This window comes from Nyctereutes procyonoides, unplaced genomic scaffold (genome assembly GCF_905146905.1).
Source record: "Nyctereutes procyonoides isolate TBG_1078 unplaced genomic scaffold, NYPRO_anot_genome, whole genome shotgun sequence".
Lineage (NCBI taxonomy): Eukaryota > Metazoa > Chordata > Mammalia > Carnivora > Canidae > Nyctereutes > Nyctereutes procyonoides.
In genome coordinates, this window is record NW_026575024.1 from 29,119,160 (window position 1) to 29,136,387 (window position 17,228).

Consider the following 17,228-nt stretch of genomic DNA (forward strand, 5'->3'; position numbering starts at 1 on the left):
TATTTTATTTTTATTTTTATTTTTTTCCATTCCTCTTTAAAGGGAAGGCCCTGCCTAGGTCTCTGCTGCTCTGCGCCACCCCCTCGGAAGCCCCCACCCCATCCTCCACTGCCCAGATAGAAGCCCCTGTTTTTCTATATTCCTCCCACCAAAGGAACAGGGGCCATTAGCATGACCCCAACTCCAAGATCTAGGGCTCAGTGAGCAGGTTAGAGGACAAAGAAGCTCTCCAGATGTCTGTCGTCAAGGAAATGGAAATGCAAGGACACCGAAACACCTCCACAAAGAGCATGACATTTCTTCATAAGGGCAAAAACCCGGGAAAAAATGGCATTCCCATCAATTCGGGGAAAGTAAGCAAAATATGTAAATTAACACTAGAAATGCCACTATGATGACTGTGCATGTGTGTATGCCGTGATCTGGAAAGGGAGCAAGATGTGAGCATGGTTCAGTGAAAAGGTTAGGCTATAAATCCACCTCCCGTACAGCGGGATGTCTGTGAATTTATTTACATATGTTTGCAGCGATATGCATAAAGTATATACTTTCTTCCTTCTCCTCGTTGCTTGGATTTTCTACTTGAGTTATGTATTATCTTTACAATCAGAAAAGCAAACAATTTGTAAAGGACGTATTTAGGGGCGCCTGGGTGGCTCAGCTGGTTAAGTGTCTGCCTTCTGCTCAGGTCCTGAGATTGAACTCCACGTCTACTCCACGTCTGGCTTCCTGCTCAGCGGGGAATCTGCTTCTCTCTCCTTCTCTCTCTGCCCCTCCCCATTGCTCTCTCTCTCTCTCTCTCTCTCATGAATAAATAAAATCTTAAAAAAAAACAACAACAACATATGTTTATTCCACAGACAGGGATTTTAATTTGTGAAGCAACACTGGGTTATCCCAAGTAGTCCCAGTCTTTGGCTCCTTCCTGATCATTTAGAATCAGAGGAGACCAGAACCAGTAGGACCTGGGCTACCATCTTATTGAGCACCAAGGCCCAGAGAAGCTTAGGGACTGGCTAGGCCAACCCAAGATGAAAGATAAAGGGGCCCCGGATGAGACAGTGATTAGTGGGGAGGAGCCTGACCCTCACAGGCAGAAAGGCAGGGCCCGGGTCTGCAAGCTGCAGGGCAGGAGGGAGGAACAACAGGGCCCGGGGCCAGCAGGCAGTAATTAAAGGCAGTGCAGGCCTACAAACAGCCCATTAAAAGTGTTTGCCCTGCATCAAACTGGCAAGCAGAACTCAACCCCTCTGCCACTTTCCACATCAAACACTTGGGGTTTTTACACACTTTCCTGCATGTTCAGGGGATCACAGGGATCACAGCACTTGCTGACCCAGCCCGTCCTTGCCCCCCCATCTCCCAGAATCTCCCCCCACCCACTCCACCTTTCCTCCCTGACCCAGCCCCACCCAGCCTCCTTGGGCCCCCAGTCATCCCCTCAAGGCACTTCCCAACAAAGAGAAACCTCTTCCCATTCCCAGGAAAATAAAAGTCCTTCTATTTAATTGACAAAGGAAGACTTCAGAAGCTTTCAGGTCCAGAATCTTGGAGCCCCGGGATCTTAGCCTTTGAGCTAGGATGATGCTTCATACTGTAGGCCAGTCCTCTTAAGTCACAGGTGGAGAGATCAGGCGTTCTGAGATGAAGAAGTCTTGCTCAACATCACGAGCACCGGTGGAGGCCAGGTCTCCAAGCTTCAGGGTGGAGCCAGCTCACAAAGTCTGGTGAATTTGCTTTGCCTTTGAACCGAAGAGCCGCTCCCCTCTTTCCTATTTACCTCCTCCCAAGAGCTTAGGTTGACATCACCCCTGGCAGTTGTGTTGACAGGGGGAGGGCCCTGCAAGAAGCCCAAGGAATCAGGCTGTCTGGTCCCAGACAGAAGCTGGGCCTCAGTTTCTCCCACAGTCTCTCCTTCCAATTTCCAGCGTAGATTTCCCACAGGCCTGAGAGGCAAAGCAGCATGCCAACCCTATCACCCCACCCCAACCCTCGGAAGTCTCAAACTGGAAAGTTCGCAGACTTTGAGGAGGCGGACAAGCTCAGGAATGGTCCAACTATAGGAGTTGAATGAGCAATTGCAAGAGGAGAGGGGTAGGTGAGTCAGGGTCCCTGGGCATCCAGACCCGTCCATGAGTTATCCCGGTTACCCCTATGGTCAATCTGTCCATATTGGAGGAGAGGCCACTATCTTCATTTTGCTGCTCCTGTGACCAGGAGATGAGCTGTTCTTCAAACCCAGGCCTACGTGGATCTGAAGTTTCTCCCTCTGATGTTCAGGGCTCCTCCCTGCAGCCGGAGCCCTCAGTGGGGCAGTGGGCCCCGTGCAGGGGGCGGAGGGTGTGGCGTGGTTGGGGGCATGGCCCAGGGGAGGACCCTAGGCCCTACTCTTGTAGGTGCCTCTGGAGCCACACAGAAGAGAGCGCCACGGCCTCGGAACCTCCTCCTCGCACCCAGGATGGGAGAAGCCGGCCCCAGACAGCCCCAGCACTGGGTCCCGGTCCCGGCTCTGCAACTTACTGCCATGTACCTTGAAGGAGCCCTCTCTGAGCCTCCATTTTCTCATCGGAGGCTGCTGGGAGGTTGAGAACGGGAGACCACAGCTCCCAGCTGCTTTCCGCTCCCCCCTCCTCTCTTCTTGCCAGGCTTGTGACCTTTCTGGGCCTAAGTTTTTCCCACAGCCCCAGCTCCCAAATCTGTGCTAGGAAAGCCTCTTGGCCGAGGCCACTCCCACGATGGACACCCTCGAGGTGCAACCCAGGGCAATTAGTGGGTGATTAGGTGTCGCTGCCAGGGTGAGAAGGGCCACGCCTCCTCTAGGATGCTGACTGTCCTGCCCAGCAGCACCCCGAGACCTGCCTCGTGAACTCGGGGCTGGCTGGCTGGCTGCTCCAACACGCCGATCAGACGGTCCGCACACCCGCGCGCAGAGGAAGCAAGGGCAGGCCTGCCCCGGCATGGCAGGTGAGTGGGCAGGGCCTGGGGCCCCGGGGCACCGGGTCCCTGAGAGGAGCTTCAGGAAAGGGGGGGGTCGGTGCAGTGGAACTTCGAGCGTGGATCCCTAGGATTGCATTGCTGCACAATCCATGCACTGTTCCCTCATGTTCCTGAGAGCGTGGAAACCCAGAGATAGAAAGAGCCATCCTGGGATGGCCCAGCAAGGCCATGGCAGGGCCCTCCCTGGCCTGGAGCCAGGCCTTCCCCACCTGCCTGGTGAGCAGAGGAAGAGATCGGGGACAGAGAGAGACCCCATGAGCTGCGTCCTCTTCAAATTCCCACCCCAAAGACTCGAGGGCAAAAGCAACTCTGTCTGAGGTCAAAATAGCCATGTGACCTTGAGAAGGAGAATTTGCTCTTGATGCCTCCATTTTCTCATCTGTATAGGGAATTATAATACAAATCATCTCACAGGCCTGCTGCGAGGAACTGATGAAAATCAAGTGTGCCAAATGCCCCACAATATCTCATGTGGGACCTCATAGGCAGCAGACACAGAAAATGCACCCCCACTGTGGCCCCAATATAGTGAAGGGCAAACTTGCCTCCACCCCAGGAACTTGTCTGCTAGCAATTACGTATTTTAAGCCTCCTCTGGCTGGGTGCTGGGGATCAGGGGTGAGCACGACAGCCCACGCAGGGGTCCTCCTCTCATAGGTCTTTAAAGGATGTTCCTAATGTTATACCACTTATTTTCTATTGTCCAGGATCATGCGACAATCACATGAGTCAACTCTTGTTTATTCTTTGACTTTCAAAAGCAGGTAGTTTAGTTTCTTTGTCATATTTGAATTTGTCCTCATTCCACCCTGGCAGTTGCTAATATTTATGGGCATCCGGGGCTCTCCTGGCTCTTGGGATGGTCTGCTCCCTCAGGGCCAGGCCTTGCCACCCCAGCTCACACCCCAGACTGCTGTTTCGAGAGCTGGTGCTGCTTCTTCCCTGTTAGCCCTGGGTCACAGGGGACTGGCTCTGCTTCCTTCAGGATCTACTTTTTCAGGGTGTACCTAGAGGCCCCTCTTCCCTACTGCTCTGATATACTATCAGTTTTAAAGTGGACAAACTTTAATTGCTGAGAAAGACCCTTCTGGGAGCAAAGTCAGGAACAGGGGGTTCCAGTGTCAGATCTGTTGCTAACCCGCTGGGTGGCCATTCCTCCCTCCGAAGCTCAGTTTCTCCACCTGTAAAATAACAGGGTGAGACCCATCACACCTAGCAAATGGAAGTGACAGGTCAAATTGAATTTCCTGGTCTGGGTCTTCCTGGCTTCTCAGGACCTCCTCCTCAGAGCAGTAGGCACCTGGCCACTGTGCAATTAGTGCATGAATGACCAAGACGTGGGATTCTGAAAGCAAAGGTGTGGCCTGTGTGCTGTTGCTCTTTCCCCCACTGTCCGTGGCAGACATCGCTAGTTGACCCCCAAACTCCCCCCCACCACAGGACCCAAATGTGGCCCCAGAATTCAACTCAGCATAGTTCTTCTAACAGTCCTAGCAGTCAATCAGTGCCAGCAAGTGAAATGAGGCCCTTTTGCCATTATGGGATTCTAATAAGTTTTCAGCTCGGAAATTCTAAGAATCAAGGGACATACTCTGTGCACAGTTGGCCCTGGCTGGGATGTTCTCACTATTGCCCACTGGGAGAGAGGCCAGCAGCTTCCAACAGGGCCAGAAAGGAAAGAGAGATTGGGCAGTGGCCCCAGGCAACTCCCCAGTTAATCATTTAGCTGTGGAGGTCAGGTGCTCGTGAAGCACACTCAGGATAGGGTCATAATGGGGCCCATTAAAAACCAATTACATGGAGTCCAGAGTCTGGGAGAGACTGCTGGTGTCAGCAGAGCCTCCTGGGCTCACCCCACTGGGTGTCATCCCTGGGGCTGGGACGGAGATCTGGGGAGGAGAGCACTGCCAGCTGTCTGGCATCACCCAAGGGCAGGAGGAGAAAAGACTGGGGGGTGAGCCAGAGCTGAGGGTGGTGGTGAAGAGCTGGGGGTGCGGCAGCCAACCTCCCCTCCAAGTAGAACTCGTTCTCAGGCTGCCTTCTGGGGCCAGCTGGTAAGCAGGTGAGCTGGAAAGGAGATGACCTTGGCCAGGAGGGGTGTGGCAGGCAGGGGCCGGTGGTGAGGGACCCTGAATGCCAGCATAGTGGCTGTGGGTCTGCTGGTTCCAGAGCAAGGAAAGTGACAGGCTGACCCTGGTGCAGCCAGTAGAGTCCCGTCTCCACATGGAAGCTCGGTTTCTCCATAGTAACGGGATGGATTGAACAGCGTGAGATGGAAAATGCTGTGAGGCTGTGGAAGCCATGCAGTGATTTAAGCAAGAGGTGAAGAAGGGAGAATAAAAAGAAAAACAATGTGTGTGGGAGCAGGGAGGCGTGGACCAAAGTGGTGGGGGAGATGTGGGGAGAGGAAGAGGCCACCCAGGTACTGACCCAGCTACCCGTGGACCCAGCACTGAGCTAAGTACCATATGCAGAGGGAGACCACTCGCCCTGGCTGAAGCTTGTTGCCCGAGAGTGTTTATTAATGGCCCTTCACTCTGGATTTCCTGGGTTAGGAGATGCTTTTTCTCCTAGCCCTGCTTAGGGTCCTTACCTCATCTTCCCGAAAAGTCTATGAGCAAAGTATTATTATTGCCACTTTTCAGAGAAGGCAATCTGAACCTCAGAGAGGTCCACTCACTTACCTGGCACTCCACAGCCAATAAGTGGAAGACGCAGGAGAACACTAATTGGCAGAACACTGGACTGGCAGCCAGCAGTCCTTGTGCCAGCACTGACAATCTGATTAACAGCACTTAATATGTGCCAGGAACTTACTGCTCTAAGTACTCCACGTGACTTGTTTCCCTTAATCGTTACAACTTGAGGAGGTGGCTACTAGCACAAATTCCCGTTTTTTCACCAGAAGACTGCGGTTCAGAGAGGTTCAGTCACTTGCCTCAGGTCACACAGCCCCAGTGATCGGTGAAGCTTGTGTTGGAACTGAAGCATGTGCCTCTGAAATCAGGTGCCCAATGCCTGTGGAAAGGAAGGCACACTTAGGGGCTTAGAGGGGGGTGGGGTGCGTGTGTTGTGGAGAGGGGCTGAGAGGAGTCCTGGGGTTATCTGAAGCACTTGATTCAGCAAACTGCCAACAACCCAACCCCGAAGAGCTCTTCTGGACTCATTTCACAGATGAGAAACAGAGGCCCAGAGAGAGGAAGCGACCTAACCCACACCCCACAGGGAGCCAGTGGCAGGTACTCCACCTAGGCCCAGGCCTGCTGCAGGAAGGAAGACAGGAAGGAAGGGCAGGTTTTGGAATGTGGCAGCCTGACAGAGGGGATTATGGGTGGGTGGGGGGCTGGGGTGTGGGCAGCTGGCAGGGCACAGGTGTTGATCCCCAGGGGCGTGCCAGGAAGCCGGGGAGTTTCCCTTTCACACCCTAGTTTCCGCCGAGGGACAAGGAGGGACATTCATTCATCCGACCAACATTCACTGAGCCTCTACTCTGCTCCAGGCCCTGAGCTGGGCTCTAACAACCCAGAGAGAATAAGACCCAGGCTTTGCCTTCTCGGGCCTCACAGTCCAGTGGAGGAGAGAGACATGTAAGCAAACAATTATGTCTGGGCTTCCCTGAGGCCTGATTAGAGACACTTATTAGTCCGGGCAGAACTGGAGCTGAGCACATGGAGGAGGTGACATCGGGTTTGTTTTGATAAGCGTTCTGGAAACCATCCCACATGCACATCTGTCTCCCGGCCTTGGACTGCCCTATAGGAAGGCTCCCATCCTCTGTGCCCGTGAACCCCCATGAGGGCTGAGGACACCAGTTAGGGCAAAACTAGGCTGTAATCTCCAGAAGAGTTGCCTTCTCCCATGGGACCCTGGCCCCACACCACCCCCAGCCCTGACAGCCCACAAATGTCAGGTCACCAGAGTGTGATGCTCACGGGTACAGATGGCTCAAGCACCAGAGCAGTGACCCCCTGGGTCAGGGCAGATGTTGCGTGGGTAGGGGTAACAGGTCAGGATTTCTCAGTGACAGCCCTCTGCAAAGCCAACAAGGACCAAAAGGAAGAGTTGTGTTTGGTGAGAGTAATGGAAAGGGAGAGCGGAGACAAATGGGGGGAAATGGGGAGAAAAAAGCCTATGGTTCAGCAGAAGGGAGCACTTTTTAACATCAGGGTGGAGAACAAGCTGCTTCTGCGGTATGCAGGCTGGAACTCTAATCCTGCATCCACCGAGAATTCAGAGGAGGGACTTTGACTCTGGCAGGAAGTAGTAAGAGAGATGGTCTTTGAGATTTAGGGATAATGATGATAATGGCTGTTGTGATTCATTCCTCCCGCTCTTGCCCCACTGTGATAAGGCCACAGATGCCCAGAAGGGAGGTGGGAGCTGGTTTGGGCTGTGACTGGAAAAGGTAAAGCCAAGGTGGGATCCTTGGGACTTGAACCCATGACCCAGAGCCCAGGGACTCTTTTTACCTCCTAACCACCCCCCTTGCAAGAATCCCTGGGGCGTGCCAGCGCTAAGATAATTATCACCCAGTAAACTTATCCCCTGCTCCTCACTCATCCCTTAAAACAAAACAAAAACAAAAAACAAACCATGCATCCTGTTCTGGCCTGTCCCCTATAGTGTGTGGCTTGACTTAGTGTCCCCGGGGAGGAAGTCCCTTTCTTCCCATCTCCGGGTCTCACTGTTTGGTCAGTAAAATGCAGCCCTGGGCTTCTTCTTTTTTTTTTTTTTTAAGATTTATTTATCCATGAGAGACACAAAGAGAGGCAGACATAGAGGCAGAGGGAGAAACAGGCACCCCCAGGGACAGCTCAGTGCAGGACTAGAACCTGGGACTCCGGGATCACACCCTGAGCTGAAGGCTGATGCTCACCCACTGAGCCACCCAAGGCATCCCCAGCACTGGGCTTCTAATGGCCGTTCCAGCTCCACTGCTGGCAGTCCCATGTACGAGGTAACTGGAGCTCCTGCCTGTGTGTGCAGACAAAACAGAGGCCACCTGAGCTCAAATTTCAGGGACTTGAGAAGGTTCCTGACCAAGGACTACTGGGGCTAAATTGGTGGCAGGCTTCCCCATCTTACTTTCAGATGTGAGAATTAGCCAGCTAGTGGGAAGTCCCTGGCACTGCAGTTACGGCTCCCACCAGACAGGACGCTGTTGGAACCAGTCCTTGCTCATCCACCTTGCTCATAAGGGCTGTAGGAGCTCCCAAGCTTCGGACTATCATGTCAGCTGTGTAAGTTCCCATTCACATGTTCGGTCATTATCCCCAAATCAGGATGCCAGGCAAGGGCTTTCAGCCTAGTCAGAGCTAGCTAGAACCAGCCTCTTCCATGACCCTCAGGCCTGGGTATGGAAACTGTAGCACCAGCTCACTTCTTCATAAGTGAACACCAGTTGGAAGGCTGTTGCCGTCTAGACAAGAAAGATGTCCATAGCTTGGCCCAGGGTAGTGATGGAAAACGAGGTGTGTGATGGGCTTGAGGAAGGATTTGGAGGTGGCCACAATTGGACTTCATGATTGGATCGGATAAGGGATGTGAGAGCAAAGGGGAAATCAAAGATTCCTTGGTTTGGACCTGAGTGCCAGGTGAGATGTCATCTACCAACACGCAGGTGAGTAGGGATTTGAAGATGGAGTGGAGAAGAAATCCAGATTTCTGCTTTGAGTGTGTTAGGCTGGATTTGCCTAGAAGACCGCCCAATGGAGATTTCAAGTAGATGGTTGAATATATTGTTTGGGCTTCAGGGAGAAATCACAGTGGAAATGTAAACTTAGTGGTATCAGCAGCAGACCTCCAACCAAGACTGCTTAGAAGCCTTGCAGTCTGACTGTGGCTGGGGCGCAATCATCATGGAGGCTTCTTCCTGCTGTATCCAGTGACTGGGCTCCTCAGACATCTCTATCTTGGTCTCTCTTCAGGTCCTCCCCAGCATGGTGGCTTCCATGTTGCTGCATTTTATCAGATAGAGAGATGATAGACCGATAGATCAATACAGAGGACAGAGAGAGAGTTTTATTAAGGAACTGGCTTACACGATTATAGAGACTGGCAAGTCCAGAATCTGTAGGGCAGGCTGGCAGGCTAGAGATTCAAGGAAGAGTTACAGTTCCACTGGGAGTCCAAAGGTAGTCTGCTGGCAGCATTGCTTCTTGCTCAGGGATGGTTGGTCTTTGTTCTACTAAGCCCTTAACTGAATAGATGAGGCCCACCCACATGAGGGAGGGTAATCTGCTTTATTTCAAGTCTACCAATTTAACTTTAATCTCATCCACAAAACACGTTCACAAAAAAACACCTGGAAAAATGTTTGACCAAATATCTGAGCACCGTGGCCCAGCCAGATTGATACATAAAATTAATCATCATGTCATGTGACAAGAGAAGGAACAAAATAGACATTTGGTGAGAGCCTGATATATGCCAAGTGCTTTCCACACATCATCTTATTCAATCTGATTATTAAAGCTGAGAGAAGGGCAGCCCGGGTGGCTCAGTGGTTTAGCACCGCCTTCACCCCAGGGTGTGATCCTGGGGACCCGGGATCAAGTCCCACGTCAGGCTCCCTGCATGGAGCCTGCTTCTCCCTCTGCCTGTGTCTCTGCCTCTCTCTTTCTCTGTGTCTCTCATGAATAAATAAATAAATAAAATTAAAAAAAAAAGCTGAGAGAAAGCCATTATTACACCCATTTTATGGACAAGAGACGTTAAATCAGGCTGAAGGATACACATAAGCACATGGCATATCTAGGATGCTGACCCACGTTTAAGCGACTCTGGGATGTGCTACTGTAGGAGCCAAGGGTGGGGAAATGAGTGATGACCTTTTGGACAGGGGAGCTGGCCTCCCAGTGGAGGTCTCAAAACCAGGCTGAGGAGCTAAGAGTCTTCCTTGAGGGAGGAGAAGCACCCCCAAGAAGTCATGGAAGCCAGGAGGTACAGTAGCTACATTTGCACTGTTAACTGGTCCATAATCGTTAGATGCTAATGAGTAATCCTGGGACCAGATCCATTCCAGCTATGGTGGAAGGTTGGGAAGAATTTGTTGTAGGACTTCTCCAGGCCTCCCAGGCTGTGTGGAGGGCTTAGACTTGGCCTTGCCCATGGGAGGAGGCAGAGGGTAAGCAGGAAAAGGGACAGAAACCTGTGGTATCAGAGTGTAGGTCCTACCTTCCCCAGAAAGATGAAAGAACATGGCACTTGCTTAGTGCCTTCTATATGCAAAATGCCACACCACTGGATTTCCTGGGGCAAGGGGGCAGTCTTCATGGATGAATCCTTCCAAGAATCCTGTGAGGTAGGTGCTATCATGGCCCCCATTTTTTAGATCAGGACCATGAGACTCAGAAAGGTGAGGTGACTTGTCTAAGGGCAAGAGAGACGATAACTGGGGTCAGACCAGGTTTGCTGGCTCTAAATCCTGTATTTGCCCCATTCCACACCCCAGTGATTTAAGAGTTGATAATTCCTGGTTTCGGCCCTTGATCACCAGAGAGGCAAGATAGCATGGAACCCTGGCACCACCCATACAAGCTGTGTGACCTTTGTAAAGTTACTTTACCTCTCTGTGCCTGAGTTTTCTCATATGTAAAATGAGGGGTAATAATAGTATTTACCTCAAGCTTAGTGACAGGATTAACTGAATTTATAAATGTAAATCACAGAAGATAATGTCTAATTCATGGTGTGTGTTAAATATATATGGATTAGGTATTCATCTTATTATCTATCATACTTGGGGGGCAGGGTGGCTTTCACATCACCTGGCACAGTCTTATCAGGCCTCTGAGTTAGGATTTACATATTGGAAAGAAGTTGAATGTTATTGTTGAAGAAGAGTCCTAAAGATTTATCCAGACACCAGAGGTGCATGTTGAAAAGTTTAGCAGGTATGAACTGACAACCCAAACTTGGAAGTGAAAAATGTGTCATGGGATGCCTGGGTGGCTCAGTCAGTTAAGTATCCAACTCTTGATTTTGGCTCAGGTCGTGATCTCAGGGTCATGAGATGGAGCCCAGCATGGGGCTCTGCACTGGGTGTAAAGCCCACTTAAGATTCTCTCTCTCTCTCTCCCTCTCCCTTTACCCCTCTCCCTCTATAAAAAGGAAGGCAGGAAGGGAGGGAGGGATGGTGGGAGGAAATTCACATTTACTGATACTACTTAAATAAAATCTAACTTTGAGTTCTGATGCCACTGAGCTTGTTGGGAAATTCTACCCCAGTTATTCCTATGGCCCCCGAATGTTTCAATTATCTATTGCCATATAACAAGCCACCCCAACACTTAGAGGCTTAAAACAACAGCTATCATTCTCTCACTCACAAACCCGCCATCTGGGCAGAGCTCAGTGGGGACAGCTTGCTTCTGCTTCATTTGGGATCGGTGGAGGCAGCATGACCAGAGGTTGGAGCATTTGCTCACAAGATGGCTCAGTCCCACGGCTGCCAAGTTGGCGCCGGCTGTCAGCTGGGCGCTCGGGGGGCTGTGGGTTGGGGGTCAGGCTAAGAGCAATGGCTCAGTATTTGCTAATTCCGTGTTCACGGACACTTTAAGGAACGTAGCTACTGCGAATAACGAATACAGGGAATAAAAAGGAATAATACAGTGGATAAAAAAGAAGCTGCAGGAGCAAATGACTGGCCGGTGGAAGCAGGTGGGAGGACAAGACAGCGCAGGGGAGAAGCATGTCAAGGGCTCCGCCTCACCTCCCTGCCCTTGCCCTACTCAGGGGTCAGAGTCACCGAGGTGGACTGGCACAGCCGGAAAAATGGTGCTGCCCACCACACCCAGGAGTACCCCGGCCCTGAGCTGGTGGTTCGCAGGGGCCAGGTGTTCACCTTGCGGCTGGAGCTGAGCAGACCCCTGGAGGACCCGGAGACCATCATCTTCACCGTGGAGACAGGTACCTGTCTCGCCAGCGCCCCGCGCTGGTCTACATCCAGAAAGATCTGTCCTGTGACCAGTGATCTGAGACCTCTTGGTCATCAACCCAGACTGGAGGGAAGCAGGTCCCAACCCCTGCAGGTGGGCGAGCTCTGACCCCCTGGAGGCTCCTGATGACACTTGCTGAGGATGGCTGGCAGGTACTGCCAGCAGGTGATGGGACAGATGCCACAGCTCTGGAATTTTCTGCCTACTAAGGAATCCTAGGGCTCTGGAAAACTGTGGAAATTCTTCAGATACCTTTGGGGCCCAAGCTTTTCTTTCCTTTTTTTTTTTTTTTTAAGATTTTATTTACTTATTCATGACAGACTCACAGAGAGAAAGAGAGGCAGAGACACAGGCAGAGGGAGAAGCAGGCTCCACTCAGGGAGCCCGACGTGGGACTCGATCCCGGGTCTCCAGGATCACGCCCTGGGCTGAAGGCGGCGCTAAACCGCTGGGCCACCAGGGCTGCCCGCTTTTCTTTCCTTGACAGACTTTGGCAGACTTTGGTTTCAGGGGTCCTGTTACTTTCTCCTAGATCCAGGAGGTGGGTGGGACATGGGGACAGTGGAGGTGGCCCCCAACAGTGTCCTGGCAATTCAGGAAGTGAACATTGCAGTGGATTCCAGGCTTGTAGCTTTTCTTTTCTTCCCTAGAGCTGGGTTTCCTAGGGGCACCTGGATCTCCCAATTCCCTCTCCTCTCTGCCAGGACCCCAGGCATCTGAGGACTGCCACACCAAAGCTGTGTTCCAGATATCGGAGCCGGATGTGGGCCAGAACTGGACAGTGGTGGAGGAGGCTCAGACGGAGAACACCATGACCGTCAGCATCACCAGCCCTCCCAACGCTGTCATTGGCCGCTACCTGATGAGGACCAGGGTCTCCTCTCGCCGAAAGCAAAATGACCGGAAGCTGGGCGAATTTGTTCTCCTTTTCAACCCGTGGTGCCCAGGTAGGAGCTGGCAAGTCCAAGGCAGAGGATTTCCTGGAAGCTGTCCTAGAGGTGGGCCCGCCCTTAGCAGGGGATCTGGGAGGCAGGCTAAGCAACAGGCAGGTGAATGCCAAAACAGCTGGGCCTAGGCAGAGGTGAGCCCTGGGCAGAGGAACCTGGTAGCAGGTGCTTCAAAGGATCCTATGCCAGCGGGCAGGGATCAGTGGTTTCCAGTATGCGGGGGCAGTCGGCAAGCATGGGGCCTTGTCGGAGGAGAGCCCCAAGCTCTTGCCATCAGCAGCCTTGGTTTAGTCCCCGTGCTGCTAAGTCGCCTCCCTCCATGAGTCCTGGTTTCCCCATCTGTGATGTGGGAGTAATAACAGGGCCTACCCCTTGGGATAATGGTGAGAAATCATAGTACTAATGCTTGTGATGTACACAGGACATGGTAAGGAGTACTGGGGTCAGTACTCTTATTAATATCTAAGAAACATGAGGCTGCTGTCGGCATCAAGCAGGGTCATCTTGCTAAAGTCCCTCAGTCTGGGGCTGGGTGGGGGTGTCCTCGCCTGGGTAATGGACTCCCCTTGGTGGAATGGGGCTTGGCCAGAAGGCAGTCCGGGAGCCCGCCAGCCCCTCTTGCCCTCCCTGTCCCAAGTTTCCAGGCACTCCCCGATGTAGCCCCTGCCCCAGGCCTGCAAGGCCAGAGAGCTCCAGCCCAAGCTGGGCCTGACAACTGCTTTTCAGAGGACGACGTGTTTCTGGACTCAGAGGAGGAGAGACAGGAGTACGTGCTGAACGACAGTGGGATCATCTTCCGAGGCGTGGAGAAACACATCCGAGCCCAGGGCTGGAACTACGGGCAGGTCTCCAGGGGCACAGGCTAGCAGGGGGAGGCAGGCTGGGGTATGCAGAAAGTCAGCGCAGGAGCCCTTGAGCCTGCTCACTTCCTCCCGGCAGGGACAAGCGAGGCCCACCCCTAGAGCAAATCCGCTCATTCACTACTCTTAGCTGTGCCGAGGCCTGCGCTGGGTCCTTGGACGGGGAGGTGCTTTGGATGCAGCGCAGTACAGAAGAATAAATAGCTTCAGAGCCCGGGGGGTGGGGGTGGGGTTGGTTCTCAGTCTTGGGCAAGCTCCTGAGTCCCAGGGAGGGCTCTTCAAAACACACAGGTGGCTGGGCCCCACCCAGAGGCACTGATTCAGGAGACTTGGGGTGCGGCCTGAGAATGTGCATTTCGGTCAAGGTGGTCCTGCTGCTGCTGGTCTGGGACCACGCTTCAGAGCCACTGGCCAGATAAATAGTTACAGTAGAACATGTGATGGCGGAGGGGACATGGGGGCATCAGAGTGGCAGAGAAGGGGGCAGAAGGAAGTCAGAAGAGTGTTAAAACCCCACCTCAGGGATTGTGGAGGCTTCATGGTCTTGGGGCTGAGTGTGGAGCTGGGCACAACGTGACGAGGCAGAGGGCAGAGCCCACAGCCACATGGTGGTGGGAGTCAGGGAGCAGAGGAGGACTGCAAGAGGACTAGGTGCTGCCTGGCCTTCAGGTGCCCTGAAAAAAAGGTTGGCTGGGCAAGTCCAGGACCCTGACTATCAGGCAGAGCAGCTGGAAGTTAGTCTGGGGTTCGGACGAGGTCCTGGAGAGTTTAGGGTCCACTTAAGGGGTAACCACTCCTCAGCACCCACCTCTTCTGACCCCATATGAAAGTGAACCCAGGGCTCCCCACACCTTCCAAAGAACCTTCAGAGACCAGAAATCTTAATTTGTATGCAAAGATCCTCCAGTTCTGAAATGTTGTCAATTCATGCAAATGTATTTGAAAAAAGTCATTTAAACAGAAGGAGTGTGCCAGCAGGAGAGATGCGGCTCCAGGGTCACCAGCTTACCACGAACTTTACCATGGGTAGTGGGGAGTCTTGGGGGTGGTTACTGAACAGGGGGGGACATGATTACGGTGGAGTTTCTGGCTACCAGTGACTCTTTGAGGGAGGGTTTCTGAGACTTGGGATGCTCTGTGGTGTTCCTGGGTGGAAGTAGGCAAATTTCCCTGCAAAACACAAGGGACCTATTGGGCAAGCATCGTGTGCGGGAGGGCCTGGAATGCGGGTGAAGCTCTGGCCTCTAAGCACAGCCTCTCTGCGGACAGTTTGAGGAGGAGATCCTGAACATCTGCCTCTCCATCCTGGACCGAAGTCCTCTTCACCAAAACGACCCAGCCACCGACGTGTCCCACCGCCACGACCCCATCTATGTAACCAGGGCAATCAGCGCCATGGTAAGGAGCCCCACCGTTCCCTGCACACAGTCTTCCTCATGGGCCCCTGAGCCAACCCCAGGATCACACCCTATGATCTTCCCAAGTCACATTTTGTTTTAATTCTCTATCACTGTCGCAAACCACAACCAAAACTCAGTGGCGCAAAACAACCACTTACTATGCTTACAGTTTTATAGATCAGGGACTTGGGCCGAGCACCATGAGAACGGCTTGTCTGCTCCAAGATGCTTTGGCTGGGGGTGTCTGAACACCTGCAGGTGGCTGCAATGGTTTCATGAGACCATATATCTGGAGCCTTGGTTCTACTGGTCAGTAGTGGTTCTTTGGTTCTCTTCCATGCTGTGTCTGCTGGAGCTGGAATGTCAAGGTGGCTTGCTTGGGATCGTTTTTGGCTCCTGCTCTGGGCTGGCTAGAACAGCTGAGGTTGGGTGGGCATGGCTCTCTCTCCATGCAGCCTTCCCACGTGGCCAGCTTGGGCTTCCCCACAGCATGGTGATCTCAGCGTAATCAGACACAGCAGCTGGCTTCTCGCTGAAACAATTGTTCCAAAACAGAAAAACTGGAAGCTTCGAGTCGCACACAGAAATCCTGGGCCTGGAAACTGGCGCAGCTTCCCTTCTCCCATAGTCATCAGTCAGAGCAGTCACGGGCCATCCCAGACTCAGGGAGGGGATACACAGGCCCAACTCGCCACCAGAGGAGGCCCGTCTTTATTCTGTTTCACACAGTAATGCTTCTTCCTCCTCAAAAGATAGCCAGAAGGCCTACTGTAAGCAGGTGCTAAGATAAGTGGGTGGATATCTGTGATTCCAGGAATGTATGAAGCTATTTTCCTCAGAGTTGATACACTTCATTCCTCGAGACCTTAGAGAAATGTTGAAAAACAGAGACTCAAAAGCTGTGACCAGTTCCAGACAGTGGAGTGTCACAGCCCTGTGGGGCTCTAAGTCAAAAGTCCTAAACTTGGGGCTCACCCACCCTTTTGCTAACCTGCTGTGTGACTTGGATGGGTCCCTCAACCCCTTTGAATCTGTCTTCTCGTATGAAAAAAAAAAAAAAGAAAGAAAGAAAATAACAAAATCTACTTTGAAATGGGTTGTTATGGTATGCACGAAGCCCTTGGAATAGGGTCTGCACACAATAAACAGTTAATAAATATTAGCTGCCTCTATAATTATACTACCAACGGCCCCCCAAATAGGTCATTTAAAAGAAGAAATGCTGTAAAATCATAGGTAGTTTCCAACAATAGGGTATCCCAATGGAAGGTAATTAAAAACAATAAATGGTACCCAAAGTAGGTATTTTAAGACAGCAGATGCCTCCAGTTTTCAGATAGTTTAAAAGTAAGAGGTGACCCTGAATGACTGGTACAAATTGTGAGATGCTTTTACAGTGGCATCGTAAGTAAGTGGTCCCGAGGAGGGAAGCCTTGCCTGGTGGTGGACCCTTGGCCTCCTCTGCCCAGGTGAACAGCAACAATGACAGGGGCGTTGTTCAAGGCCAGTGGCAGGGCAAGTACGGCGGCGGCACCAGCCCCCTGCACTGGAGCGGCAGCGTGGCCATTCTGCACAAGTGGTTCAAGGGCAGGTTCAAGCCTGTCAAATATGGCCAGTGCTGGGTCTTCGCTGGAGTCATGTGCACAGGTACCCAGGGAAATGTCCCCTGACCCCAAGCCAGCTCCATCATCTGCCTTCGTTTGCATACATGTGCACAGACCCCACCCCAAGTTTTTCCCCTATTGGTGATGGGGAAATAGGAGTCTGGTTGCTGATGAAAGAAACCAAATAGTTAAGTTCATTTGTGTGACTTTGGATCTTTTATTTTGCCCCCTTCCGCCTCCTGGGGGGTCCCTTCCGCCTCCTGGGGGGCTCCTGCTCTTCAGTCCTTAGATGCCTGGGGATCGCCACCCGAGTCGTGTCCAACTTTAACTCGGCCCATGACACGGACAGGAACCTGAGCGTGGACAAATACGTGGACTCCTTCGGGCGGACCTTGGAGGACCTGACAGAGGACAGCATGTGGTGGGTGCTAGTCCCCCGGGTCCCCAGCCTGTGTGCAGGAGGGATGGCCCCGGGACACAT

The 17,228-nt window shown here is 52.4% G+C and overlaps 1 protein-coding gene across 2 annotated transcripts in view; it reads left to right on the forward strand.

The window, feature by feature from the left end:
- The first annotated feature begins 1,422 nt into the window (after nt 1-1,422).
- TGM6 (transglutaminase 6) overlaps nt 1,423-17,228 on the forward strand; it is a 28,701-nt gene continuing 12,895 nt past the window's right edge. For both annotated transcript variants that reach the window (XM_055301270.1, XM_055301279.1), the window contains exons 1-7: nt 1,423-2,964; nt 11,734-11,907; nt 12,641-12,883; nt 13,610-13,728; nt 15,013-15,141; nt 16,613-16,790; nt 17,030-17,168. In XM_055301270.1, the coding sequence (XP_055157245.1) occupies nt 2,958-2,964; nt 11,734-11,907; nt 12,641-12,883; nt 13,610-13,728; nt 15,013-15,141; nt 16,613-16,790; nt 17,030-17,168 (989 nt within the window). In that variant the 5' untranslated portion in view covers nt 1,423-2,957. The remainder of the gene's footprint in view (nt 2,965-11,733; nt 11,908-12,640; nt 12,884-13,609; nt 13,729-15,012; nt 15,142-16,612; nt 16,791-17,029; nt 17,169-17,228) is intronic.